At 36.9% G+C, this 27649-nt stretch overlaps 1 protein-coding gene across 1 annotated transcript in view; it reads left to right on the top strand.

Moving 5' to 3' along the window:
- The window catches only part of MCU (mitochondrial calcium uniporter), a 231134-nt gene that overhangs the window by 153661 nt on the left and 49824 nt on the right, over positions 1-27649 (top strand). Inside the window, exon 2 of the mRNA XM_007454674.1 lies at positions 25907-25973. Within this exon, the coding sequence (XP_007454736.1) occupies positions 25907-25973 (67 nt within the window). The remainder of the gene's footprint in view (positions 1-25906; positions 25974-27649) is intronic.

Below are 27649 nucleotides of genomic sequence, written 5' to 3'. Positions count from 1 at the left end.
AAAAAAAAAAAAAAAAAAAAAAAAAAAAAAAAAATTTTTTTTTCTACATAAAAAGTTAGAAAGGAAAGCATTTACTAAAAATCCAGAAGTGCAAAGGCTGATAGGTTATTATGGACAAGAGAACTGCAAATACTAAATACTTATACTATTCTAAGCTCCTTGAATGAAAAGACTTTTTTCTCTGACTGCTTCTTATATTTATCTTGATATTTTAAACTTAGTGTGCTGATATCTAAACTTCCTGATGAGTATTTAACATGTTGGGGTGAAGCAAACAGTGGGAAATAGGAGTAGCAACAAGTGATGAAAGGACTAACAACTTGCCTTAACACTGTTTGTTTGTGCACATGCATACATATGTGTCTTAGTTCTTCCTTGAAAGCCTTGCCTAAAAAAATACTCTTAATTTTAGGACAGATTAAGGTCTTCAATATCCCAAAGCTAATCTAAGCAGAAGAGAAGGAAGGTAATAAATTCCTCTATTAATAAGTCAAATAGGAGCTGCTACAGTCATGATGGGCTATTTTGTTAGTCAAAAACACTTTGCAATATCTAAATGGAGGTCTAATGGTGACAGACTGGCAGTGGTTCAGGAGATTTACCCCTGCCCTCAGTACTCTCCAATGGGAGGGTCTCAGTAATACCTCCTTTAGTGCTTCTCTGTGAAATGCAGTGTCAATCCCTAAAGCCCATCTTTCATTAAATAAACATGCAAACATGTTTTCTCCTCTCTTTTCTTTCTCTATTACCATTCTCCCTTCTCACCAAAATGCTAGACTTGCACTGAAAGCTGTTTCCTCAAAGCAGCTTTTCAGTTGAACTATGCAAGTTATAAGGCCTATCCTGGTTCACCCCAATTTGTCAAAATAATAAAAATTGACCTAAATCTCTCTTGGCTATTGATTTTTAGAGATGCTGGTTAGGATCCAGAAACCATTCTCTGTGAGGTTCACCCACCAAATTTTCAAATGGCACTCAATATCTCAAATCTTTTCCTATCATACGGAGCAGAAGAAAGTATTTTAGATATACAACAATCAAAACTGACATCTGTTTATATATTGAATTAATGTTCTTATAAAAGGAGGAGTAAGAGCATTAAGAGTTAAAAGTTACTTCTGGGACTTCCTGGTGGTTCAGTGGTTAAGAACCTGTTTTGCAACGCAGGGGGCGCGGGTTTGATCCCTGGTCACGGAACTAAGATCCCGCATGCCACAGGGCAACTAAGCCTGTGTGCTGCAACTACTGAGTCCATGCACCACAACAAAAGAGCCTGTGTGCTGCAACTAGAGATAAGCCCATGCGCCGCAAACAAAAGATCCCGTGTGCTGCAACTAAGACCTGACACAGCCAATAAATACATACATACATACCTGGCCTGATCTTTTGTTTTTTTGCGGTACGCAAGCCTCTCACTGTTGTGGCCTCTCCCGTTGCGGAGCACAGGCTCCGGACGTGCAGGCTCAGCGACCATGGCTCTCGGGCCTAGCCGCTCCGCGGCACGTGGGATCTTCCCAGACCGGGGCACAAACCCACGTCCCCTGCATTGGCAGGCGGACTCTCAACCCCTGAGCCACCAGGGAAGCCCTAAAAGTTATTTTTATTTCCAGTGTATAAGAACATCCAGTGCCAGTATGTTTAATATCACTGAATAGCATCATTTAAACAATGCTCTGAGTCAGTGCTGTCTTTACATACCTTGACAACACAAGCTCTTTGAGGATGGCCACAATATTAAATTCTCTCTCTTTTAATTCAACACTACTAAATAATTCAATAGTTGATCTTCAGTAACAATTGTGAAGCGGCGGGAGGTGGGGGTGGTGGTGTGATGTAACAACTGATGTAACAATCAACTAGTTTGTTTTTTTAATATTGAGCTGCATGAGCTGTTTATATATTTTGGAGATTAATCCTTTGTCCATTAATTCATTTGCAAATATTTTCTCACATTCTGAGGGTTGTCTTTTGGTCTTGTTTATGGTTTCCTTTGCTGTGCAAAAGCTTTTAAGTTTCATTAGGTCCCATTTGTTTATTTTTTTTTTATTTCCATTACTCTAGGAAGTGGATCAAAAAAGATCTTGCTGTGATTTATGTCAAAGACTGTTCTGCCTATGTTTTCCTCTAAGAGTTTCATAGTGTCTGGTCTTACATTTAGGTCTCTAATCTATTTTGAGTTTATTTTTGTGTATGGTGTTAGGGAGTATTCTAATTTCATTCTTTTACAGGTAGCTGTCCAGTTTTCCCAGCAACACTTATTGAAGAGACTGTCTTTTCTCCATTGTATATCCTTGCCTCCTTTGTCATAGATTAGTTGACCATAGGTGCATGGGTTTATCTCTGTGCTTTCTATTCTGTTCCATTTATCTATATTTTTGTTCTTGTGCCAGTACCATACTGTCTTGATTACTGTAGCTTTGTAATATAGTCTGAAGTCAGGGAGTCTGATTCCTCCAGCTCCGTTTTTTTCCCCCAAGACTTCTTTGGCTATTTGGGGTCTTTTGTGTCTTCATACAAATTTTAAGATTTTTTGTTCTAGTTCTGTAAAAACTGCCATTGGTAATTTGATAGGGATTGCATTGACTCTGAGATTGATTTTAGTAGTATAGTCATTTTCACAATATTGATTCTTCCAATCCAAGAACATGGTATATCTCTCCATCTGTTGGTATCATCTTTAATTTCTTTCATCACTGTCTTATAGTTTTCTGCATACAGGTCTTTTGTCTCCCTAGGTAGGTTTGTTCCTAGGTATTTTATTCTTTTTGTTGCAGTGGTAAATAGGAGTGTATCCTTAATTTCTCTTTCATATTTTTCATCATTAGTGTATAGGAAAGCAAGAGATTCCTGTGATTTTGTATCCTGCAACTTTACCAAATTCATTGATTAGCTCTAGTAGTTTTCTGGTGGCATCTTTAGGATTCTCTATGTACAGTATCATGTCATCTGCAAACAGTGGCAATTTTATTTCTTCTTTTCCAATTTGTATTCCTTTTATTTCTTTTTCATCTCTGATTCCCGTGGCTAGGACTTCCAAAACTATGTTGAATAATAGTGGTAAGAGTGGACATCCTTGTCTCTTTCCTGATCTTAGAGGAAATGCTTTCAGTTTTTCACCATTGAGAATGATCTTTTGCTGTCGGTTTGTCGTATATGGCCTTTATTATGTTGAGGTACGTTCTCTCTATATCCACTTTCTGGAGAGTCTTTATCATAAATGGGTATTGAATTTTGTCAGAAGCTTTTTCTGCATCTAATGAGGTGATCATATGGTTTTTATTCTTCAATTTGTTAATATGGTGTATCACATTGATTGATTTCCATATATTGAAGAATCCTTGCATCCCTGGGATAAATCCCACTTGATCATGGTGTATGATCCTTTTAATGTGTTATTGGATTCTGTTTGCTAGTATTTTGTTGAGGATTTTTGCATCTGTATTCATCAGTGATATTGGTCTGTAATTTTCTTTCTTTGTAGTGTCTTTGTCTGGTTTTGGTATCATGGTGATGGTGGCCTCATAGAATGAGTTTGGGAGTGTTCCTTCCTCTGCAATTTTTTGGAAGAGTTTGAGAACAATGGGTGTTAGCTCTTCTCTAAATGTTTGATAGAATTCACCTGTGAAGCCATCTGGTCCTGGACTTTAGTTTGTTGGAAGATTTTTAATCACAGTTGCAATTTCATTACTTGTGATTGGTCTGTTCATATTTTCCGTTTTTTCCTGGTTCAGTCTTGGAAGTTTTTACCTTTCTAAGAATTTGTCCATTTCTTCCAGGTTGTCCATTTTATTGGCATAGAGTTGCATGTAGTAGTCTCTTAGGATGCTTTGTATTTCTGTGACGTCTATTGTAACTTCTCCTTTTTCATTTCTAATTTTATTGATTTGAGTCCTCTCCCTCTTTTTCTTGATGAGTCTGTCCAATGGTTTATCAATTTTGTTTATCTTCTCAAAGAACCAGCTTTTAGTTTTATTGATCTTTGCTATTGTTTTTTTTGTTTCTATTTCATTTATTTCTGCTCTGATCTTGATGATTTCTTTCTTTCTGCTAACTTTGGGTTTTGTTTGTTCTTCTTTCTCTAGTTCCTTTAGGGGTAAGGTTAGATTATTTATTTGAGATTTTTCTTGTTTCTTGAGGTAGGCTTGTATAGCTATAAACTTCCCTCTTAGAACTGCTTTTGCTGCATCCCATAGGTTTTGGATCATCATGTTTTCATTATCATTTGTCTCTAGGTATTTTTTGATTTCTTCAGTGATCTCTTGGTTATTTAGTAATGTATTGTTTAGCTCCATGTGTTTGTGTTTTTTACGTTTTTTTCCCTGTAATTGATTTCTAATCTCATAGCATTGTGGTCAGGAAAGATGCTTAATATGATTTCAATTTTCTTAAATTTACTGAGGCTTGATTTATGACCCAAGATGTGATCTATCCTGGAGAATGTTCCATGCACACTTGAGAAGAAAGTGCAATCTGCTGTTTTTGGATGGAATGTCCTATAAATATCAATTAAATCTATCTGGTCTATTGTGTCATTTAAAGCTTCTGTTTCCTTATTAATTTTCTGTCCTGATAATCTGTCCATTGGTGTAAGTGAGGTGTTAAAGTCCCCCACTATTATTGTGTTATTGTCGATTTCCTCTTTTATAGCTGTTAGCAGTTGTGTTATGTGTAGAGGTACTCCTATGTTGGGTGCATATATATTTATAATTGTTATATCTTCTTCTTGGATTGATCCCTTGATCATTATGTAGTGTCTTTTCTTGTCTCTTGTAACATTCTTTATTTTAAAGTCTATTTTATCTGATATGAGTATTGCTTCTCTAGCTTTCTTTTGATTTCCATTTGCATGGAATATCTTTTTCCATCCCCTCACTTTCAGTTGGTATGTGTCCCTAGGTCTGAAGTGGGTCTCTTGTAGACAGCATATATATGGCTCTTGTTTTTTAATCCATTCAGCAAGCCTGTGTCTTTTGGTTGGAGCATTTAATCCATTCACGTTTAAGGTAATTATCAATATGTATGTTCCTATTACCATTTTCTTAATTGTTTTGGGTTTGTTTTTTAGGTCCTTTTCTTCTCTTGTGTTTCCCACTTAGAGAAGTTCCTTTAGCATTTGTTGTAGAGCTGGTTTGGTTGTGCCTAATTCTCTTAGCTTTTGCTTGTCAGTAAAGCTTTTGATTTCTCCATCAAATCTGAATGAGATCCTTGCTGGGTAGAGTAATCTTGGTTTAGGTTCTTCCCTTTCATCACTTTAAGTATATCATGCCACTCCCTTCTGGTTTGTAGAGGTTCTGCTGAGAAATCAGCTGTTAACCTTATGGGAGTTCCCTTGTATGTTATTTGTCGTTTTTCCCTTGCTGCTTTCAATAATTTTTCTTTGTCTTCAATTTTTGCCAATTTGATTACTATATGTTTCGCCATGTTTCTCCTTGGGTTTATTCTGTATGGGAGTCTCTGCACTTCCTGGACTTGGGTGGCTCTTTCCTTTCCCATGTTAGGGAAGTTTTCGACTATAATCTCTTCAAATATTTTCTCGGGTGCTTTCTCCTCTCTTCTCCTTCTGGGACCCCTATAATGCGAATGTTGTTGCATTTAATGTTGTCCCAGAGGTCTCTTAGGCTGTCTTCATTTCTTTTCATTCTTTTTTCTTTAGTCTGTTCTGCAGCAGTGAATTCCACCATTCTGTCTTCCTGGTCACTTATCCGTTCTTCTGCCTCAGTTATTCTGCTATTGATTCCTTCTAGTGTATTTTTCATTTCAGTTATTGTATTGTTCATCTCTGTTTTTTGTTCTTTAATTCTTCTAGATCGTTGTTAAACATTTCTTGCATCTTCTTGATCTTTGCCTCCGTTCTTTTTCCGAGGTCCTGGATCATCTTCACTATCATTATTCTGAATTCCTTTTCTGGAAGGTTGCCTATCTCCACTTCATTTAGTTCTTTTTCTGGGGTTTTATCTTGTTCCTTCATCTGGTACATAGCCCTCTGCCTTTTCATCTTGTCTATCTTTCTGTGAATGTGGTTTTTGTTCCACAGGCTGCAGGATTGTAGTTCTTCTTGCTTCTGCTGTCTGCCTTCTGGTGGATGAGGCTATTTAAGAGGCAAGTTTCCTGATGGGAGGGACTGGTGGTGGATAGAGCTGGCTGTTGCTCTGGTGTGCAGAGCTCAGTAAAACTTTAATCCACTTGTGTGCTGATGGGTGGGGCTGGGTTCCCTCCCTGTTGGTTGTTTGGCCTGAGGGTACCCAACACTGGAGCCTACCTGGGCTCTTTGGTGGGCGTAATGGCGGACTCTGGGAGGGCTCATGCCAAGGAGTACTTCCCAGAACTTCTGCTGCCAGTGTCCTTGTCCTCATGGTGAGCCACAGCCACCCCCTGCCTCTGCAGGAGGCCCTCCAACACCAGCAGGTAGGTCTGGTTCAGTCTCCTATGGGGCCACTGCTCCTTCCCCTGGGTCGCGATGCACACAGTTCTTTGTGTGTGTCCCGCAAGAGTGGAGTCTCTGTTTCCCCCAGTCCTGTCGAAGTCCTGCAATCAAATCCCGCTAGCCTTCAAAGTCTGTTTCTCTAGGAGTTCCTCCTCCCGTTGCCAGACCCCCCAGGTTCAGAAGCCTGACATGGAGCTCAGAACCTTCACTCCAGTGGGTGGACTTCTGTGGTATAAGTGTTCTCCATTTTGAGTCACCCACCCAGCAGTTATGGGTTTTGATTTTATTGTGATTGCACCCCTCCTACCATCTCATTGTGGCTTCTCCTTTGTCTTTGGATGTGGAGTATCTTTTTTGGTGAGTTCCAGTGTCTTCCTGTTGGTGATTTTTCAGCAGTTAGTTGTGATTCCAGTGTTCTTGCAAAAGGGAGTAAGAGCACATCCTTCTACTCTGCCATCTTGAACCAATCCCCCTAAATCAATAAATTTTAAAAAAATTATATTAAAAAAGAGAAAATCAGTTTGAAGGGAAAGTTTGCCATTTATTCTATGAATTTGAGTGGTATATATCCACTACAGTGCAGGAAATAATAATTGTGCTTGAATTGGGCATCTTTCATCAGTGAAAGTCTGTTGAAAGGAACGATCCATTTGCCTTACATTTGTGCTTCAAAGAATATTTCATCTGTGCTGTGCATGTGTGTGATATATGTTTACAAACCTTTTGTTTTTATTGCTATTGCTTGCTAACATTTGTAGAGAATTTCGTCAGTAAGACATAAGATATTATGTGCCATGTATCATAAGGACTGTTAGATTTGATTCTTAAATTTTCTCATTCTCCTCCTAGACAAGCTATACTCATAAACTGCCCAGCTTCATTGTTGGAAGGAAATAAATATTTTTGGTATCTCGGTGCTGCTTTGCCTTCATGCTTATATTAGCTGGAGGGCAAACAATTAGCTGATTGTCACAATTACTCATCCTTTGCTTTGAAAGAGAGGCATAACAAGGAATTATTTGATATTCTACTGGCAAATGGTCAGGTAGATGTCTCCTTTTGGACTTCTTATTCATCCATTTGACAAGGATTTTTTTAATGGAATAGTAACATGAAGTTTCACAGTGTTTTGGTCAGTAGTTATTCCCTACCACATCCTGTATGTGTTCTGTGTGTTTGTTTGTTTTTCCCCAAATATTGACATGATACTAGATTCCACACAGTCATATGCTTTCAACTCAGTTTTGACACCAGGATTTGAACTTTGTACATCAAATTCTATTCCTCAATTCAGTGCCCATTCTGCCAACTGAAATTAGTTTTTACTTTATCTCTAAAGCGTTGTCCCATTTTTAACTTTCTAACTCCTTTGTGATCATTACTCCTGTCTAGGAGAAGCAATAGGCTTCTGTATTGCAGGAAAAAGACTAGAAAGGGAACAATGATCTGTGATGAAACTCAAAGAGCAAAAGTTTATAAGCGCTTAAAAAATTCTTTTTCATCAAAACATTTGGTCCCCAAAGCCTGCATGAAGTACAAGATAGATATTTTCTTAATCAAGTGCTCCCTTCATGTAAAGTATAGTGAAATAATCAACTAATTTTAAACTTCATCTGGTGTTTAAGTATTATCAGTTATATGTGATAAGCTTTTTGAAGAATGTATATTCTTTCTAGAAAACTGGTTTAAAAACCAATTAGTCATGTAGCTCTAAAGAGTAAAACAACCAGTCCAACCTTTGCTTCCAGCCTTAATAAGACTAATGTGCATGCCTGTGTTCTTAACGTGAAATCTATCTAATCATCAGAAGGAAACAAACATGCTTTTCTGCTTGACTTTAACCCCACCATGTTTAGGGAAGCAGTTTATTCTGTTTGGAAAGTTCCCCACAATAGTTTCTTGAAACAGCATGTTTCTTTCCAGGAGTAGAATTGCTTTCCAGTCAAGCAAGAAACAAAGTTAAGCCCTTTAATTGTCACCAAAAATTGTCAGCTTTAACTCAGTGGTATTAAAAGCCTCTGGCGGGCTTCCCTGGTGGCGCAGTGGTTGAGAGTCTGCCTGCCGATGCAGGGGACACGGGTTCGTGCCCCAGTCCGGGAAGATCCCACATGCCGCGGAGCGGCTGGGCCCGTGAGCCATGGCCGCTGAGCCTGCGCGTCTGGAGCCTGTGCTCCGCAACGGGAGAGGCCACAACAGTGAGAGGCCCGCGTACCGCAAAAAAAAAAAAAAAGCCTCTGGCAACACCACATCCAACAACTGTAGGTACTTGGCTATTTTCAAATGCACATTGAACGTTTTCCAAAATTGACCATAAGCTAGGCCATAAAACAAATCTTGGAAGACTAAACATTGTTTGATTGTCACTTCTCCCTAAATTGATCTATGTATCCAGTACACACCCCAGGAAAAATTTTTGTGGGAATTAATAAGCTGATTTTAAAATGTATAAGGAAATGCAGAGGGCTAAGAATAGTCAAGACTATCATTAAGAAAACAAAATTGAAGGATTTACAATATCAGATATTAAGACTTAGTAAAGCTATAGTAAGTAAGATAATGTAGAACTGGCGCAAGAATAGATGAATAGACAAATGGAACAAAGTAGAAAACGCAGAGATAGACCCACACACCTGATTACGGCAAATCCTCCATCTCAATTCAGTGGAGAGAGGATGGTCTTTTCAATACATGGGTCAATTTGATGCCATATAGAAAAAATAAATTTAATCTTGGCTTCACCTCACAGCAGATAAAAAAATACTTCCTGGTAAAATATAGATATAAATGTGAAAAGTAAAATAATAAAGCTTGTTAAAACACAGAACATCCTTATGAACTTGGAGTAGGAAAACATACCTTAAATAGGATACAAAAAGTACTAATGATAAAGGAAAAGATTGCTAATTGGATTAACATTAAAAATTTTTGTTCATCAAGACACCATTAAGAGAGAAGCAGCAAGCTACTGACTGAGAAAAGATACTAACAATACGTGTATCTGACAAAGGGCTCATATCCCAACTATATTAAGAAATTTAATAATCAAAAAGAAAAAAAATGTTATCTGACAAAAAACTGAGTGAGAGTCTTGAATGGATATTCACAAGAGGGTATCTAAATGTTCACTAAATATAGGAAAAGGATCTCAACCTCATTAATCAAGGAGTACAACTACTAGGAGATAACATACACACCTACCAGAATGGCCAAAACTGACAGTACCAGGTATTCACAAGAATGTGGAGTTGGGCTTCCCTGGTGGCACAGTGGTTAAGAATCTGCCTGCCAATGCAGGGGACATGGGTTCGAACCCTGGTCTGGGAAGATCCCACATGGCGTGGAGCAACTAAGCCCGTTCGCCACAACTACTGAGCCTGTGCTCTAGAGCCCGTGAGCCACAAGTACTGAGCCCGTGAGCCACAACTACTGAGCCCACATGCTGCAACTACTGAAGCCTGTGTGCCTAGAGCCCGCGCTCCGCAACAAGAGAAGCCACCGCAATGAGAAGCCTGCGCATTGCAACGAAAAGTAGCCCCCGCTCACCACAACTAAAGAAAGCCTGCACACAGCAACAAAGACCCAACACTGCCAAAAATAAATAAATAAATAAAATAGATTTTTTTTAAAAAGAATGTGGAATATCTGGAACTCTTTAACGCTAGTAGGTGTCTAAGTTGTTACCTGCTATTTTGCAAAACTGGCTATATCTGTTGAAACTGAACATATGCATATCCTGTGACTGAGCAATTCTACTCCTAGCTATATACCCAGACAGAGGATGTGCATACATAAGTGCACCAAAAGACGTAAAGAAAGTTCATCAGAGCATTATTAGCCAAATCTGGAAATAGCCCACATGTCCCTTTTGGAATATTCATACAATGGATTCATATAATGGATACATAGATATGCAACGATGAAAAAGAACTAACTACTGCTATACTCAACAACATGGATGAATCTAATACATATAATGTTGAAAACAAAAGCCAAATTCAAATTAATAAATTCTGTATGGTTCCATTAAAATAAAGTCCAGGCCTTTATCAGAAAACAAAATCTAACTTCTTTCCAGCTCCCATGAAAAGCCTAACTGGAGAAATGGTGTTTGTCAAAGACTGTTTAAAGGATAAACTGTTCTTTTTTTTTCTTTCTTTTTAATAATTTGGAAATTTTTAACACAGAAGATTATGAAGAATTATACAATAAAACTCACACTTAATCTAAATATTTGTATTTTGATATATTTGTATCCGATCTTTTTTTTTTTAATAAATTTATTTATTTTGTTTTTGGCTGTGTTGGGTCTTTGTTGCTGTATGTGGGCTTTTCTCTAGTTGCGGCGAGCAGGGGCTTCTCTGTTGCGGTGCGCAGACTTCTCATTGCGGTGGCTTCTCTTGTTGTGGATCACGGGCTGTAGGCACGAGGGCTTCAGTAGTTGTGGCATGTGGGCTCAGTAGTTGTGGCTCGTGGGCCCTAGAGCACAGGCTCAGTAGTTGTGGTGCACGGGCTTAGTTGCTCTGTGGCATGTGGCATCTTCCCGGACCAGGGCTTGAACCCATGTCCCCTGCATTGGCAGGTGGATTCTTAACCACTGCGCCACCAGGGAAGCCTGGTATCAGATCTTTTTTACTAAGAAAATAAACAATAAATATACAGTACAATACAATAAAGTTAATGCTACCTTTGTTCCCATTCCCAATTCCAAAACCCTTTTTCCCCAGAGAGTATTACCATAAAAATGATATCTTTCCCATTTATTTTAACAGTTAATATTTAAATATATTATTGTATATACTATATATAAATACATGTGAAAAGGAAAACAATAATATGTATGTATATATTTGTTTCTTTTAAACGACATACAGAGTACTCTAATTTGCTTATCCTTCTATAATTTTTAAATCTTGAGATTTATCAACTTATAGATCTATTAATAGCTCTTAATTCTAAATGAACTTTACTATATGAATTATTGCACTTAATTGTCCATAATATTTTATGCTGTTCTAAATTATAATCTTTTGAAATCAAGCTGACTCTGCCAAAAAAAAACAAACAACTTAATTTGTATTATTTTACTCCCTCAAAGATTGCCTTTACTCAATTGTATTTTAAGATGATAAAGATAGTCTCATCTTTTATCAAAAAGTGATATAAGAAACAACCGTGTGGGCTTCCCTGGTGGCACAGTGGTTGAGAGTTCGTCTGCTGATGCAGGGGACACGGGTTCGTGCCCTGGTGCGGGAAGATCCCACATGCCGTGGAGCGGCTAGGCCCACGAGCTATGGCCGCTGAGCCTGCGCGTCCAGAGCCTGTGCTCCGCAATGGGAGAGGCCACAACAGTGAGAGGCCCGTGTACTGCAAAAAAAAAAAAAAAAAAAAAAAGAAAAGAAACAACCTTGTGAAATTTCTTATTTAATATCCAGAAGTTGGGGGGAATCCCTGTATCCACTATTATTACTCAGAGCTTACTGTATCAAGCACTGCATCAAAAATTTCGTTTAGAACTTTGTGCTAGAAAATATTTGCCTTTCCTGACAAATTGCTATGCTTTGTCCCTTCTATTAATGAGAATTATCACTGATTATGTCGCCTTTTTCTCTTGGAGGCTAGAAGGCTGTAATAGTGTTTTATTGTTTCTCTAACAAATAACAAACTTTGTGACTTAAAACAACATAAATGTATTATCTTATATAGTTCAGTAGGTTAGAAGTCCAATACAAGCCTCACTGGGCTAAAACCAAGTCTGTGTTCCTTGTGTCAGCAAGTCTGTGTTCCTTTATGGAGGCTCTAAGGGAGACTCTGTTTACTTGCCTTTTCCAGCTTCCAGAGGCTACACCCTTGCCATGGCCTCTTCCTCTAGCAACATTGGGGAGAGTCCTTCTTGGTCTTTGTCACACTTAACATCTTTTTGGTTCTCTGTAGCCACACCTTCCTCTATTTGAAGGTCCCTGTGATAACATTGGTCCTATCCAGATAATCTCCCTATTTTAAACTCAGTTTATTGGCAACCTTAATCCCATCTGCAGCCTTAATTCTCCCTTGCCTAAGTAACATGCCCACAAAATCCAGAGATCGGGACATGGACATCTTGTGGGGCGGGGGGCGGCAGGGGAAGGGTGTTATTCTGGCTACTGCAGAGACTTAGAGCCAAGTATGGAACTTAATTTAGCTTTGTTGAAGGTTTTTGGTTTTGTTTTTAATATTTATTTATTTATTTAGGCATGCTGAGTCTTAGTTGCAGCACACAGGATCTTCGCTGAGGCATGCAGACTCTTAGGTGCAGCATGAGGACTTTTTTTTTTTTGCGGTACGTGGGCCTCTCACTGTTGTGGCCTCTCCCGTTGAGGAGCACAGGCTCCGGACGCGCAGGCTCAGCAGCCATGGCTCACAGGCCCAGCCGCTCCGCGGCATGTGGGATCATCCCGGACCAAGGCACGAACCCGTGTCCCCTGCATCGGCAGGTGGACTCTCAACCACTGCGCCACCAGGGAAGCCCCACGTGGACTTTTTAGTTGTGACATGCAAACTCTTAGTTGCAGCATGCACGTGGGATCTAGTTTCCCGACCAGGGATCGAACCCGGGCCCCCTGCATTGGGAGCATAGAGTCTTAGCCACTGTGCCAGCAGGGAAGTCTTGACCTCGTTGAAGATTTTGATGGGCCACATCAAAACTTCTTTTCTCACAATTTTTATTTTCTAATATTTTTATTTTTATTGGTCCTGGTTTTTTAATTTCAATTTCAGAATTCTAAAAAAATTTACCACCATTTTATGGTGTGTTTATATTGTAGTTAACTCAAATTCTTTGTACAACAGATGAAGGATAAATAAAATAATTTGAAAACTTAGACCTTGTGCATGCTTAGAAGATGAAGATGATGGTAATGATAGTGGTAATGACCTCTCTCTGTATATAGATAAGGATCCGCTAGTCTCTCAATCTCAGTCTCAATTGCGTAAAGTTGTGACCAGAATTGTTAGCTAGGACAGCACACTATTCACATGTTAGCCAAGACATGGAAACAACCTGAATGTCCATCAGCAAAGGAATGGATAAAGAAAATGTGGTATTTGGGCTTCCCTGGTGGCTCAATGGTTGAGAATCCCCCTGCAAATGTAAGGGATGCAGGTTCAAGCCCTGGTCTGGGAAGATCCCACATGCCACGGAGCAACTAAGCCTGTGCGCCACAACTACTGAGCCTGTGCTCTAGAGCCCATGAGCCACAACTACTGGGCCCGTGTGCTACAACTACTGAAGCCCGCACGCCTAGAGCCCATGCTCTGCAGCAAGAGAAGCCACTGCATTGAGAGGCCCGCACACTACAACGAAGAGCAGCCCCTGCGCACAGCAACAAAGACCCCATGCAGCCACAAAAAAAAAAAAAAGATGTGGTATTTATATACAATGGAATATTACTTAGCCATTAAAAAGAATGGGGGCTTCCCTGGTGGTGCAGTGGTTAAGAATCTGCCTGCCAATGCAGGGGACACGGGTTTGAGCCCTGGTCCGAGAAGATCCCACATGCCGCGGAGCAACTAAGCCCGTGCACCACAATTACTGAGCCTGTGCTCTAGAACCCGCAAGCCACAACTACTGAAGCCCATGCACCTAGAGCCCATGCTCTGCAACAAGACACTGCGATGAGAAGCCCTCGCACCGCAATGAATATAAGCCCCTGCTCGCCACCACTAGAGAAAGCCCGCATGCAGCAACCATGACCCAACCAAATATTAAAAAAATTAAAAAAATTAAAAATGAAATAATGCCATTTGCAGCAACATGGATAGACCTAGAGATTATCATACTAAGAGAAGTAAGTCAGAAATAGAAAGACAAATACCATATGATATCACTTATATGTGGAATCTAAAGTACAACACAGATGAACATATCTGAGAAACAAAAACAGACTCACAGACATAAGGAACAGACTTGTGGTAGCCAAGCGGGAGGGGGGTGGGGGCGGGAAGAATTGGGAGTTTGGGATTAGGATATATAAACTATTATACATAGGATGGATAAACAAAACAGTCCTATTGTATAGCATAGGGAGCTATTCAATATCCTGTGATAAACCATAATGGAAAAGAATATGAAAAAGAATATATATATGTATAACTGAGTCACTTTGCTGTACAACAGAACTTAAACACAACATTGTAAATCAACTATACTTCAAAAAAAATTTTTTTAAAAGAAAGAAAAAAAAGAATTGTTAGCTAAGAGATTGGCCCCCATGTGATTCCTAAACAGATGGAGAGGTCAGCTGGAGTCAGAGTGGGCTGAGGAACATTCTGGGTTGAGTGTTTTCAGCTTTGAATTATATGAAAATCATCTTAACTATCATATTTGGTCTTACCCTTTGTACTTACTAAAACCTTTAATGACTATTATTCCTTTGTATTAATTTTAAGTACTGTATTTATTATCTGAAGTTACACCCTGGAACAGCTTTGTTAAGAATATTTTTAAAGATCAAGCAAATTAAAATAAATCCCCTTCACTAAAGATAGTAAAAGGAGGAAAGTTAACCAAAATCTGTGTATCTACATGAGGCCAGAGTGTTAAAGACAAATAAGACTTATGAATGTTTTAAAATTTCCGATTAGTTGAAGGTGGATTTGTTGCTCTTATGGTGTTCCTGTTGGATAAATTCTGGAAGGAATGAAGGAAGAACACCAGTCAGCTAGTACATGATTCTTTTGCTCATATTCCAAATTGAGATTTACAATTACACAGGACAGTTAACGTTAGAAATGTAGGTAGCATGTTTATTTTGTTTTTAATTAGGTAAAATAACTTACAAGAAATGAAAAAGGAATTCTGAAACAAAATAGCTACTTTCCCATTTTATGTTTTGCTCTTCTCATGGTATAAGTCTGTTACACTTACACAATACATGGGAGGGTAGAGAGTGATTTTTATAGCAGCTGTTGTGTCCCTCTCATTGCAGAGGAGTAAAAAGAGCCTGTAGTTACTTATATTCGTGAGTGGTAACTACATTCTTTTTCATTATTAGCTGAAGCTAGAGTGAAAATAAAAATCACAGAAGGCCTACTTTTGGCTTGAAATCGTTTACTTCATTAATGTAAGGAAGATGTGGCACAACTTCTCACTACCACTTCTTTCTCCCCTTTTATTTTATCCTAAGCTAATAAAAAATTAAGCAAGTCTGTAACTAAAAGACAAAATATAGAAGCAATATGGGAGTATAAGTTACTGAAATTTTACATATAATGATTTTTTCCCCTTCCATCCTAGCTTTTCTCATGCATTTTAAAGGTTTCAGAAAAATAAATAAATCCACTATACTTTAAAAAAGAGAGAAGAATACAACAAGATATTTGGGGGTCAGTAAATTTATGTTAATTATTTTTCTTTCTCAACTTTTATTTGGAAAAAATTTCAAACCTACAGAAAAGTTACAGAGAGATTACAATATACAGTCTTACACCCTTTACCTAGATTCATCAATTATTACTTTGCCACATTTGCTTTATTTCTCTCTCTTTACACACACGTGTGTATATGTATACAGGCATACTATTACTTATTATTTTCTGCTTTATTTGACAGTGTCAGACATCCTAATCCTTTAGCTCTAAATGCTTCAGCCATGTTTTTCCTAAGAACAAAAATATTCTCCTGCTCTTGTTCAAAATACAGACTCTGATTTTACTTTTTTGTGAATCCTGTCTATTACCTGTGTTTTATCAGCATTCAAGAACAAAGGAAGCAGTGAGGGGAATTATTAATAGCAGCCACCCACTTCCTAAGTTATTCACCACTATGCATCTTTCAGAAACCAAGTGTGAAAATGAAAGATAGAGGTTGATTTTCAAACCTAAATAAATATAAAGTAATTGATGGACAAGGCCCCTGTAGCATTAAAAGTAAGCCCTATTTCGTAAGATATCACATACAGTTGAATCATTTCCGCAAATATCTATTAGTATTTATTTTCATATATTCGTAGACTTTCAGAGTTGGAAGGGCCTTACAATGTATGTTGTATAACTCATTCATTTTACAGATGAGAAGAACTGAAGTTCAAGGTCACACACCAGAGATGAGATTAGAATCTGGCTTTTCAAACTCTTAATGCAATATTCTTTCTTTTATGTCATGTTGCCTCCCCATGAGCTTTTGTTGCTTGTGTTGGGGTCTTGATAAATGCGAAAGGTAAAATGTCTGAGACTACGACATCTAACTACCTAATGTATCCCTAATGTAATAACTAATGTAATCTCATCTGGATGAACTACAGCCGTGCTTCTCAGACTTTAATGTGCGTGTGAATTTCCTAGTCATGTCGTTGAAATGCAAATTATGAATCAGTAAGTCTGAGATAGGGCCTGAGAATCTGCATTTCTAACATGTTCATCTGATGCTGATGCTGCAGATCCATGAACTACAGGTTGAGTAGCAGTTATCTAGAACGAGCACAGAAATCTCATAGCCTCCAGACACTGGCAAAGTAGAAAAAACTACAAAATACATAGGTTATATAAAGTATAGAGAATAATATAACTAATACCTATTTACTCACCATCAAGCTAAAATAAAATACTTTTAAAAGTTCTTGTTTTCCTCAAATATCGTATGTTAACGCATATATATGGAATCTAGAAAAAAGGTACAGATGAACTGGTTTGCAAGGCAGAACTAGAGACACAGATGTAGAGAACAAACGTATGGACACCGAGGGGGGAAAGCGGGGCGGAGGGGTGGTGGTGGGATGATTTGGGAGATTGGGATTGACATATATACACTAATATGTATAAAATAGATAACTAATAAGAATCTGCAAAAGAAAAATTTTTTTTAGAGTTCTTGTTTTCCTAACTTTTATGTCACTTTAGAGAAGGGAGTTTTATCCCAATACATTAATTTATAGATGAAACTACCTATTTCCCCAATTTTGTTATATACTGAGATTCCACAGACTTTAATGGTACTATGGAAGGAAATACTAATTCAGGTGATGAAAAGAACCATAGTCAAACTGAACTGTCAGTCAAAAAGCACAACCAATGAAGTTCCATTTTTACTCTCAATAAAAAGATCTTTTAAACCAGCTACCTTTATTCATTTAACAAATACTGAGAGTTCACACTCCCATGTAGTTTACATTCTGATTTCATTCCTTTATATCTAAGTCTGTATGCTGTTTTGAATTGTCTAAATGATTATTGAAAGGTACAAATGCTAGGTGTTAAGGATTTTGCATTTAGGTTTTTTGTTGTTGTTTAAAAAAGAATAACTAGCAGTATACTTAGTGCCATCTCAATACAACATGGAATACATTTGTACCTGGAGCAACTAAAAATAAAAGACATTTCATATATATGAAGAAATTTGTTCTCTGAATATCTCCCAAAATGCTTATAGAAGTAATAATTACTTCATTGTTACTCAGAGTAGTTTTAGCAGTAAAATAACAAGGCAAAGTCATAAAACATGTCAAGGATAGTGAGGTATAAGGAGGAAGACAACTCAACTAGGTAAATATTAATTAAGCTTCTACTTTCTCCTAGTGTAGGGGGGTGGGGTACCAATATATAAAGAAATGAAGGCAGTCTTCAAGGTGATCATTGCTCTGAAGGGGAGGCAGGCATCCAAACATAATTAGAATACAGTGTGACAAATGAAAACAGGTATGGACAAAATCTAGGAGCAGTGCAGGAAAGTTGCAGAGGAAATGGAGTTAGAGAATGTAATATCTTTTAAAAATGATTAAAGAAACTACGAGAATTCAGAATTTCTATAAAAGAGAAGGATGGATAGATAACATGATAATATAGAGTCTAGGTGAAAGGTATAAAAGGCTGTTGACTGTAAAATTCAACTTTGCTGTTTGTTTGAAGTTTCATAATAAAATGCTGGGTAAAATAATAGTTATAAAAAAACAGGTAGTATGCTATAGAGTGGTCACAATTTTTACTTTTCTTGTGAGTGAGTGTAGGTTCTTAATAAATAGAAGGAAAGGAACAAAATAGAAGAGAACTTCCCAGTTCACAGTGGGGAAGGCAGGTTGTCACTGAAGTAAAGCAGAAATGCCTTGCACTGGTATCTTTTTTTTTTTTTTTTTTTTTGTTTCCGCGGTACGTGGGCCTCTCACTGTTGTGGCCTCTCCCGTTGCGGAGCACAGGCTCCGGACGCGCAGGCTCAGCGGCCATGGCTCACGGGCCCAGCCGCTCTGCGGCATGTGGGATCTTCCCGGACCGGGGCACGAACCCGTGTTCCCTGCACCGGCAGGCTGACTCCCAACCACTGCGCCACCAGGGAAGCCCTGCACTGGTATCTTTAACGTGTCTGTCCTAAGACCCAAGAGAGTAAAAGTGCATCCATTAAGGAAAATGTAGCAACCATCAGGGTGTGAGGACATTCCAAACGTAGGTGTAGAATTGCCTCAGATACTAGGGATTTCGACTACACAATGAAATTTTAATAGATATTGGACTCTAGTTCTTATGCAGTATAAACGATAGGTTGTAATTTTGGGGTAGTATCAATATCTTAAATAGAAACATTGTTTATCAATGAATTTATACCAAATTAACTTAATAAGTAGTGATATACTAGAAGTATTGGTAATATTTTCAATCTTAGAGCCTAGATATTGATTTCAAAACCTAATTTAAGAGAATTTGCTTTAATGAGCATTTCTTGATACTATTAAATGGATAGATATTTGTATTTACTTGGATTTTAAAATGACCTTTATGCCAATTTATATTATGTTAAATGATGTGATATACAGCTAGTTATGGTTAAGCTTTAAATGCTCTGATTATTTTAGTCTGTTGTTAGATCAGCAGTGAAGATTTTGTGGCTAAGGTCTTGGCTTTGTATGCTTTTATATACATGTATGCTATTATATACATATGTCTTTGTATACGTTTGATCCTCAGAGCACTGTGAGTTGTTGAACAAGTATTACTTTTTAAATACCTTATTGATAATTTGGGAGCTAGATTTGATTTCCTAATTAGAAAACTGATATTGAAAGATACAATGAAAAGTCCTTCATATTGCCTTGTTTTGTAGATGTGAAATTCTCTTGAAAATCAAATGTATATAAATTGAATCATGACTTCCATTATGAAGTAACAATATATTCTAAGGGGGGAAATGTTGCCAATGTTATAATAAAATGTAGGAACCATTTAAAATAATCAAGGAGAAAATAATTTTCCAATATTAAACTGTATTATATAATTTAACTCACAAAATATACCACTTTCACTTAAACTGTATCAGAAACTATGTTTCCTTGGTGAGTTATTGAAAGAAGAATAAAATATGCCCTGTAGTTAGTCTAACCCTTTAAGTGTTTTTTACAGTGCTTTCTGAAGAGATTCTCGTTTAAACCTTCAGGTTTAACATCACATGGTGTTTATATTGTATAATATCTCTTTGTTTAGAGATAGTTTTGGCTTTTGAAATGTGTTAAACTTACTAAATTCTTTTTAATAAGAGGTCCTTAAAGAGATTGATTTGTTTTGAGTTTTGGGGTTTTTTTTTTTTGGCTGTGCCACGCGGCATGCAGGATCTTAGTTCCCAGACCAGGGATCGAACTCGTGCCCCCTGCAGTGGAAACCACTGGACCTCCAGGGAAGTCCCTGTTTTGAGTTTATATTTCTGAATATCTTAAATTTTGGTAGGATGTTGGTCATTCACATGTTGTCCCATTTATACTGTCACTTATCCTTAAATGAAATCAGCCTTGTGAAATAGTCAGTTTTGTTGTCATTGCTGTCTTTAATTTAACAGCTGGGGAAACTGAGACTTTGGGGTTGAAATTCAAGATTTCAGCTGGCCCCAACTCTTCTAACTGCAAATCTCCTATATCTTGTGGGTTTGAAGTCACGGTGCTTATTTTAGTGTATTTGTAGAGTTGAAGTAGTGAAAAATTACTGCCGATGTAATGCTTCAACAGTTTTATTACGTCAAGGGTACGGATAAAACTGATGCCAAATTGTAGAAGCTGTTATAGGTGTGTCTTGCTTTAGAACACCTGAAATAGTTTTACACTGTTAATCCTAGTATGCTTGTAAGCACTAGATTCTAAAGGTAAGTTTGGCAAAGTTGTTGAAACCTGGGTACCCTGGTCTTAAAGAAGAGAAACTTTTGGAACATGTATTGAAAGGATCCATTCTCATAAGCATTCCTTGTTATACTACGGGAAATGTAATGGGAATATCATTTGACATCTAAACTCATGATATAGTAAGGCTATTTATAACAAGGTTTTAGCCATGGATAAGTATATATAATTATTCCGTCTAAAGCTTTTTGACATAATTAATGTAGTATTTTTTATACAGTTTAACATAGGTAACAGATATTTGTTTCCTAATAAAATTAGGTCCCAAGATTTTCGTAAATAAAGGGAACTGGGTTAATAAGGAAATACCTTTTTCCTCTTTCTTTTTTTCTCTATTTTTTTCTATTTCCCCGCCTCTGGTTTAATGTCCAGCTGGCTGTGAATATTTGCAGGGTATTGACAGGTTATTTAGACTTGACAGTCTTCCCAAGTTGCTGGCAGGAATACATTGCTGAGTTTGCTCTTCTGAACAGTGAATGGTGTGTGTAGGGGAAATTGCATAATTTATGATAGAACTAAAGGATTTTAAAGTTAGTTTTGACTTGAATTTAATAATTTGCTCTGGGGTCATGGAATGTCTTACAATAATAAAGTTTGATTTTTAAAATTATCTTGAATCTTATGACTTGGGAAAATAACATTACAGTGCTTTGTACTCAGACTCTTAACTTGATAATGCTAGCATTTTTCTTCTCCTGGGGTTAAGATTTAAGGGTAATGGTTGTAATACCAGGGCAGTTGTTAATACTTTCCTTTACTTTCACTCGAAGCCCTGTTTTTCCTAGAGTTTCTCAAGTTACTTATCAAAGATGTGGACTATCTCATACCAAAAGTATAAACTTGTATTTTCTTTTCAAGGGACCGAGTAGGCACCAAATCACCTTATTCAGTTGGCATTGATTGCCTAGAGATTTACTCTTTCTCTGATGATTTCTGCTTATTCTGAATATTTACTTTCTTAACCTTAATCTTGTTCTCCGCCTATGAAGTTTAAATATGTGAATAATACATGCCATTTGCCTGAATGTTTTTCTTTTTTTACTTTCTTGACATATTTTTAAAACGTTCAGCACCAATTAAGTATTTATTAAACTCTTCCTATTTTCTTGTGATTTATTAAGAACATAAAATTTAAACAACAAAATACATTTCAGTCTAGGAGAGTCATGGAATACAATTTAGAATGCCAGTGCCTCTTTGGTCTTGAACACTTATATTCCTTTCCTTATATTTTTTTGTCTTTGTGTTGCTTTTGTTTGTTGTTGTTATTGTTGCCATATTTCAAAGAAAAAAGGCAAGAGCAAAATCATTTTTGTTCCCATTGGCCTTATTAGACCATAGGCTATTAGAAGGGTTAAAGAAAGAAAAGGACCTGTGTGTGTTTGTGGACACTTACTAAGTAATATTTTGTAATTGCCAGTGTCATTGTAGAAGTGACTGGGAAGACTTTGGGAAAGTGGGAAAGTGAATTATCTCAAAACAACAGAGGGGTTCTACAGCAAAGATCAGCAAACATTTTCTTAAAGGTCCATATGGTAAATATTTCGGGCTTTGTGGGCCATATGGTCTCTGTTACAGCTACTCAACTCTCCTGCAACTACACAGCTACTCAATTCTGCTGTTGTAGTGTCAAAGTAGATGATAGTAAGTAAATAAATGAGTTTGTTTGTGTTCTAATAAAACTTCATTTACAAAAACTGGTGGCTGGCCTGCCAACCCATGTTCTATAGCATTCTAACAAATAATATTCATAAACAGCCATGTATTTATTTAGTTCTCTGCCCCAGATACACATTTTTTATTAATGTTGAAGATAATCTGTAAAATCATAGAGGACAGAGAATTTCCTGTTTTAAAATGGCCTAGTAGGGCTTCCCTGGTGGCGCAGTGGTTGAGAGTCCGCCTGCCGATGCAGGGGACGCGGGTTCGTGCCCCGTTCCGGGAAGATCCCACATACCACGGAGCGGCTGGGCCCGTGGGCCATGGCCGCGGGGCCGACGCGTCCGGGGCCTTTGCTCTGCAGCGGGAGAGGCCACGACAGTGAGAGGCCCATGTACTGCAAGCAAAAAAAAAAAAAAAATGGCCTAGTAGATGTATACTGAAATATTTTCAGGTAAAGCAATATGATGTTTGGAATTTCCTTTAAGATACTCTGTGGAAAAGACCTGGTTCATATAGATGAACCAGGTTTGACCAAATGTTGGTAAATATAGAAGCAGGTGATGGGTGAATGGAAGAAATTCATCACACTGTTTTCTCTACTTCTGTGTAAGTTTGAAAAAGTCCATATTAAAAAGTTACCACTTAAAGAAATAATGGCCCAGTAAAGGCAGCAGTTTCTTCCTTCTCTTGGAATCACTTTGAAATAGAAAGGAGAATAAGAAACAGAAATACAAGCTCCATCTTCAGTACAACCAGAGAGATCTCTGCAATCCCAAAGCACAATACTGAAGAATGGCTGCCAGATCTAGTAAAGGGAGTGTGTGAGAAGACCCCAAAAGAGGATGCCTATGATATGGTTGCAGATCCCCAGCAAAGCTCAGAGAGCTTGGTTCTCCAAAATAAGTGGCTGGCCTCAGACTTCTCCACAGCAGCAATCAACACTAGCACTTTACCCACAAAGTCCTCAAGGAAAGATTAATTTAGGAATCTTGTGCCAAGCCAAATAATCATTCAATATAAAGGCAAAGACAAACATTTTTTAACATGCCAAGCTTTAGGGAATTTAGCTCTCATGAGTCCTACCTCTATAAGATGTTCAGCCAACGAAGAAATGAAAGGAAAAATGACAGTTAAAGTATTGGTAGTAAGCCTAGAGTCCATCAATCTATAAAATTAAGATTAAAACAAATGTAAAGATTAGGTTTTGCAGAGCAGAGTATGAATGTTTAAAATTTTGACAATGTTGACAGTTTTCTAACGAAGGTTGGAAGGGTGCAGGACAAATGATGTAAAGTGGTAGAAACCCCAGTTTTTTAACACGCTGTCAAAATATGTCATCTAAAATCAATAAATGCAATAAAAGAAGTATGTGGGGTTGGGGGAAGGTATATAGATAGGTAGATGATAGATAAACACCAAGAAAAGTTACATAATAAATAAATAAAATAAACTGGATAGTAGAAGAGAGGGAAAAAGACACATAACTATAAGTTCATCATTGCTCATAATAAGAGATGGAAAATATATATATATACATATATATATCAGGAGTACCAACTAATGGAATTGCCATTTTTAATTGGGTTGGGTAGAGTAGACCTCACTCAGAAAGTGAAATGTGAACAAAGATTTGAAGGAAGTGAGGGAGCTTGATAGTTTTCTGGAGAAACAATATTCTAAGTAGAGGTAATAGCTATTGCAAAGGTTCTGGAACAAGAGTATAGCTTGTATACAAAAACCAGAAAAGAGCCTAGGGGCTAAAGCAGAATGGTAGGAGGTGAAGTAAAAGAGATAACAGAGTATCAGATAATATTGGGCCTTAAAGGCAGTTCAAAGAACTTAGATTTTACTCTAAAATGACTACTAATACAAAAATAAATAAATAAACTTTCCATATTAATATTAGAAGTACATGTTTAACTAAAACAAAGCAAACATAGACCATTTAGTAAACTATTTTTAAGAAGAAAGAGCAGCAATAAAAACAAAAAACATAAAAATTTTATAGCATAAAATTTGATGACTGAAAGGACATTAAATATACATTATATTAATAAATATAAACAGGCTAAACTTTTCTGTTAAAAGACTCCCAGATTAGATCACAAAGAAAACTACAGAGTCATTCCTAAAACAAAGAAACTCAGGAAAAATAATAAAATTAAAGGACAGGCAGAGCATTAACAGGCATTTGCAAACTAAAAGGAAAAATTCAGGGGTCATGATCCTAGTATTGGACAAGACTTAGTACAAAAAGAATTACATTAGATTAAAGGGGACACATACGATCTGAATAAAGAAAACCTTAAAATGCTTCTCAGGAACACAAAGACTAAAATAGAAAGGCTTACAAGGTTCTTGATTAAAAAAGACTCAAAAATCACATAGATGTCAGTTTCCTTATGTTAATCCATTGAGTTAATAAGATCTCAACTTCAAAACAAACAAAAAAACTAACATTTATTGAATACTTATTCTATGCCAGGCACTGATCTAAGTGCTTTATGTGTATTCATCATTTAGTCGTCACAGCAATTTTTTGTGGTAGGTGCTAGTATTACATTTTGTCCATTTTTCAGTGAAGAAACTTGAGGCACAAAGAGGCTAATGAACTTGCAAAGATTGCAGTTAGAGTAAGTTACAGAATCATAATCTGAACTCAGGAGTGATTATAGATTCTATGCTCTTAATCACAGTGCTGTGTTATTTTTGAAGCTGATTGTGTGTGTGTGTGTGTCTGTGTGTAACTAGAAATACTGACGCTGAAGTTCATATGGAGATACAAATAAGCAAAAATAGCCAGGAAAATTCTTAAAGGAAAGTAATAAGGGAAACTATCCCACCGTGCCAGATGTAAAAATATAAAGCTAGGATATTTAAAACAGTGTGGCTACTACGACATGAGCATATAGATCATTGGACAGAAAAAGATCCAAATTCATATAGGTATTTGGAAAATTATAAAGGTGGCATTTCAAATAAGAGGGAAAAATGAATTATTAAATATAAGGGATAGCTTTGTTATCATTAGAGGTAAGTTGGATTGCTGCTTCTTAACTGACTAAAATTAATTCCTAATAAATCAGACTTAAACTTGAAAAATCAAACTAGAAGCCATGGAAGAATTTTATAGTATTCTTGAAGTAGGGCAAGCTGCTGATATATGACACAGGACTGTTAAACCACACAGAAAAGATTGAAAAGTTTGACTCTTAAAACATGAAAATTGTGTGCATACAAAAACACCATTAACAAAGTAAAAATAAAAACAGGGAAATTTTTATGACATATTTTGTTGACCAAGGGATAATTTTCTTAATATTTAAAGAACTTCTACAAAATAATATTCAAAGACCATGATCCAAATTTTTAAAATGGCAAAAGATGTAAATACTCAGTGAATAGAAAAGCAAATACAAGTAACTCAGATTAAAACATGTATAGATTATCACTCTTAGTACAAAAAAAATGCAAATTACAATTATGGTGAAATACTGGTTTATCTTGAAATAAACCAAAATGTTCATCACTATCATCTTAGGATGATAGGAGTTTGAGAGACTTTTATCTGTATTTTTAAATTTTTCTACAAAGAATATATAAATAATTAAAAAGCTATTATTTATTATATACATACACATGTGCATATAACATTTGTTGTTGTGTACTGACAATGGATGTGTCTTTTTGAATTTTCTAGGTGCACCAGAGGCTCTCTTCTTGGCCTAGCGGAGTTGTTTATTGCAGTACTGTTGTGCCCTCTGATGGTGAGTTTTGGCAAATCCATTTTTATGTCCAATGCCTTTTTTTTCTTTAACTCTGTTTCCCATTCTCAAACTGACATATAGATTTATAAACCCTACTCTTTCACTTGAGATGGGCTTGGAGTCAGAGGGAGAAGGTGTTGGGGGGGACTAAAGAAGAGAAATAAAATTTGAATGAGGATATAGTAAATTTAGAAGAGAAATCAGGAAGAAAAATTAATAGACTTAAGTTTTCATAGATCATGGAATAATACTGTCTACTCTTTCCATTTATGTTTTAAAACTGGGAACATAGTTAATGTGAAGATCGCAGAAGGACCACCTTTGGAATTTCCTAACCATTGAGTCTTCATACTATGGATAATGATCAAACACTCCAGCTCCTTCAGGGTATCAGAGCCTAGACAGAAGAAATTCAAAGTCTGAAACCTCCTGTCCTTTCTTGTCTTTTTCTTCCCTTACGCTCAGGGCTGTAATACTCTTCTCTGTTGTGAGAAAAAATTGAAAAAAGATGCTTGGGAACCACAGTCCTTTGGAAAAGTCCATGATGATGCAAATTGGCAAGAGGATCTAAGCTTTGATTTTATTTACAGTATGGAGGAGACAGGTTTACAACTCTTCTTGTCATTTCTTTTACCCAGCATTACACATTTACAGTTTAGACTGTTTGCTTAGGGTTGACTGTTAAATATATTTTCTCTTTGTAAAGTTTAGTGTGATAGAACTCTAACTCAACCTTATAAATATTAATTCATAGGCATAGCAACCATTGAAAGAGCATCCTGCAAATTTACGAGGACACCTGAAGTTGAAACCTCAGATGAACCATTTGAAACTTCTAGGATCCCCTGTATTTAATCAGTGTAGATATTTGCAGGGTTATCAGAACCTGTTCCAAAGCTGTTTAGTTATTGGAATACACAGACAGTGTGCTCATACTCCCTAAACTTGGAGGAAGTATCCATTTTTGATTACTCATTTGTAGTATGGAAAGGTTAAAAGGAAAAATAGGCCAGAATCAAAACAATGAAAAATGGTAGCTGGCTTTCTTTTTCCTATCTCTTAGAGACATAGAGAGTTGATAAAGTGATATTAGTATATAAATTAAAAAGCAGTAGGTGGGTATCACTCTTGCCCTTAGAACTGTCTTGGCCCATTAAACAGCCAAATGGGGGCTGTCCACATCTATACCAGCACCACTCCAAGGTCTTATTACTGTCCTCCATTGCCACTGCAGGATTACGTCATTGGATAGTTTCAATAAAGAGAGAATTTCTCCGATATAAAAATATTGTTCATAGTGCTGAATCCTCTCAGCTTTTGCTGAACTAGCAGCAATTCATTTAAAAATTTCTTGTTTTTATAATGTTGTCAGAAACTGTTAAATATTCAGTGTCAGTATTTATATATATTCATTAAGTTATATATATTCAGTGGCAACTAAGTCACACTACAACAGGACACTTGTGCCAGTAGTTATTATATTCAATGGCAAATAATTTGAACTAATGAATTCATACTGAAATTTTTATTATGAATTTTACCATGTAATACAGTTACTATTATCCTAATAACAATCTCTATGGAAGGCTTTCAGTAATGTAACAATGTACAGTTGTACTGGGGTATCTGGCTGAATGTTATCCCAGGACAAAAATGCTAGTATGTTGTCTCTATGT

The sequence above is a fragment of the Lipotes vexillifer genome, unplaced genomic scaffold (genome assembly GCF_000442215.2).
Source record: "Lipotes vexillifer unplaced genomic scaffold, Lipotes_vexillifer_v1.1 scaffold205, whole genome shotgun sequence".
NCBI lineage: Eukaryota > Metazoa > Chordata > Mammalia > Artiodactyla > Lipotidae > Lipotes > Lipotes vexillifer.
Note: the sequence above shows the minus strand (reverse complement) of the source record. Positions and strands in the feature narration are given on the sequence as shown.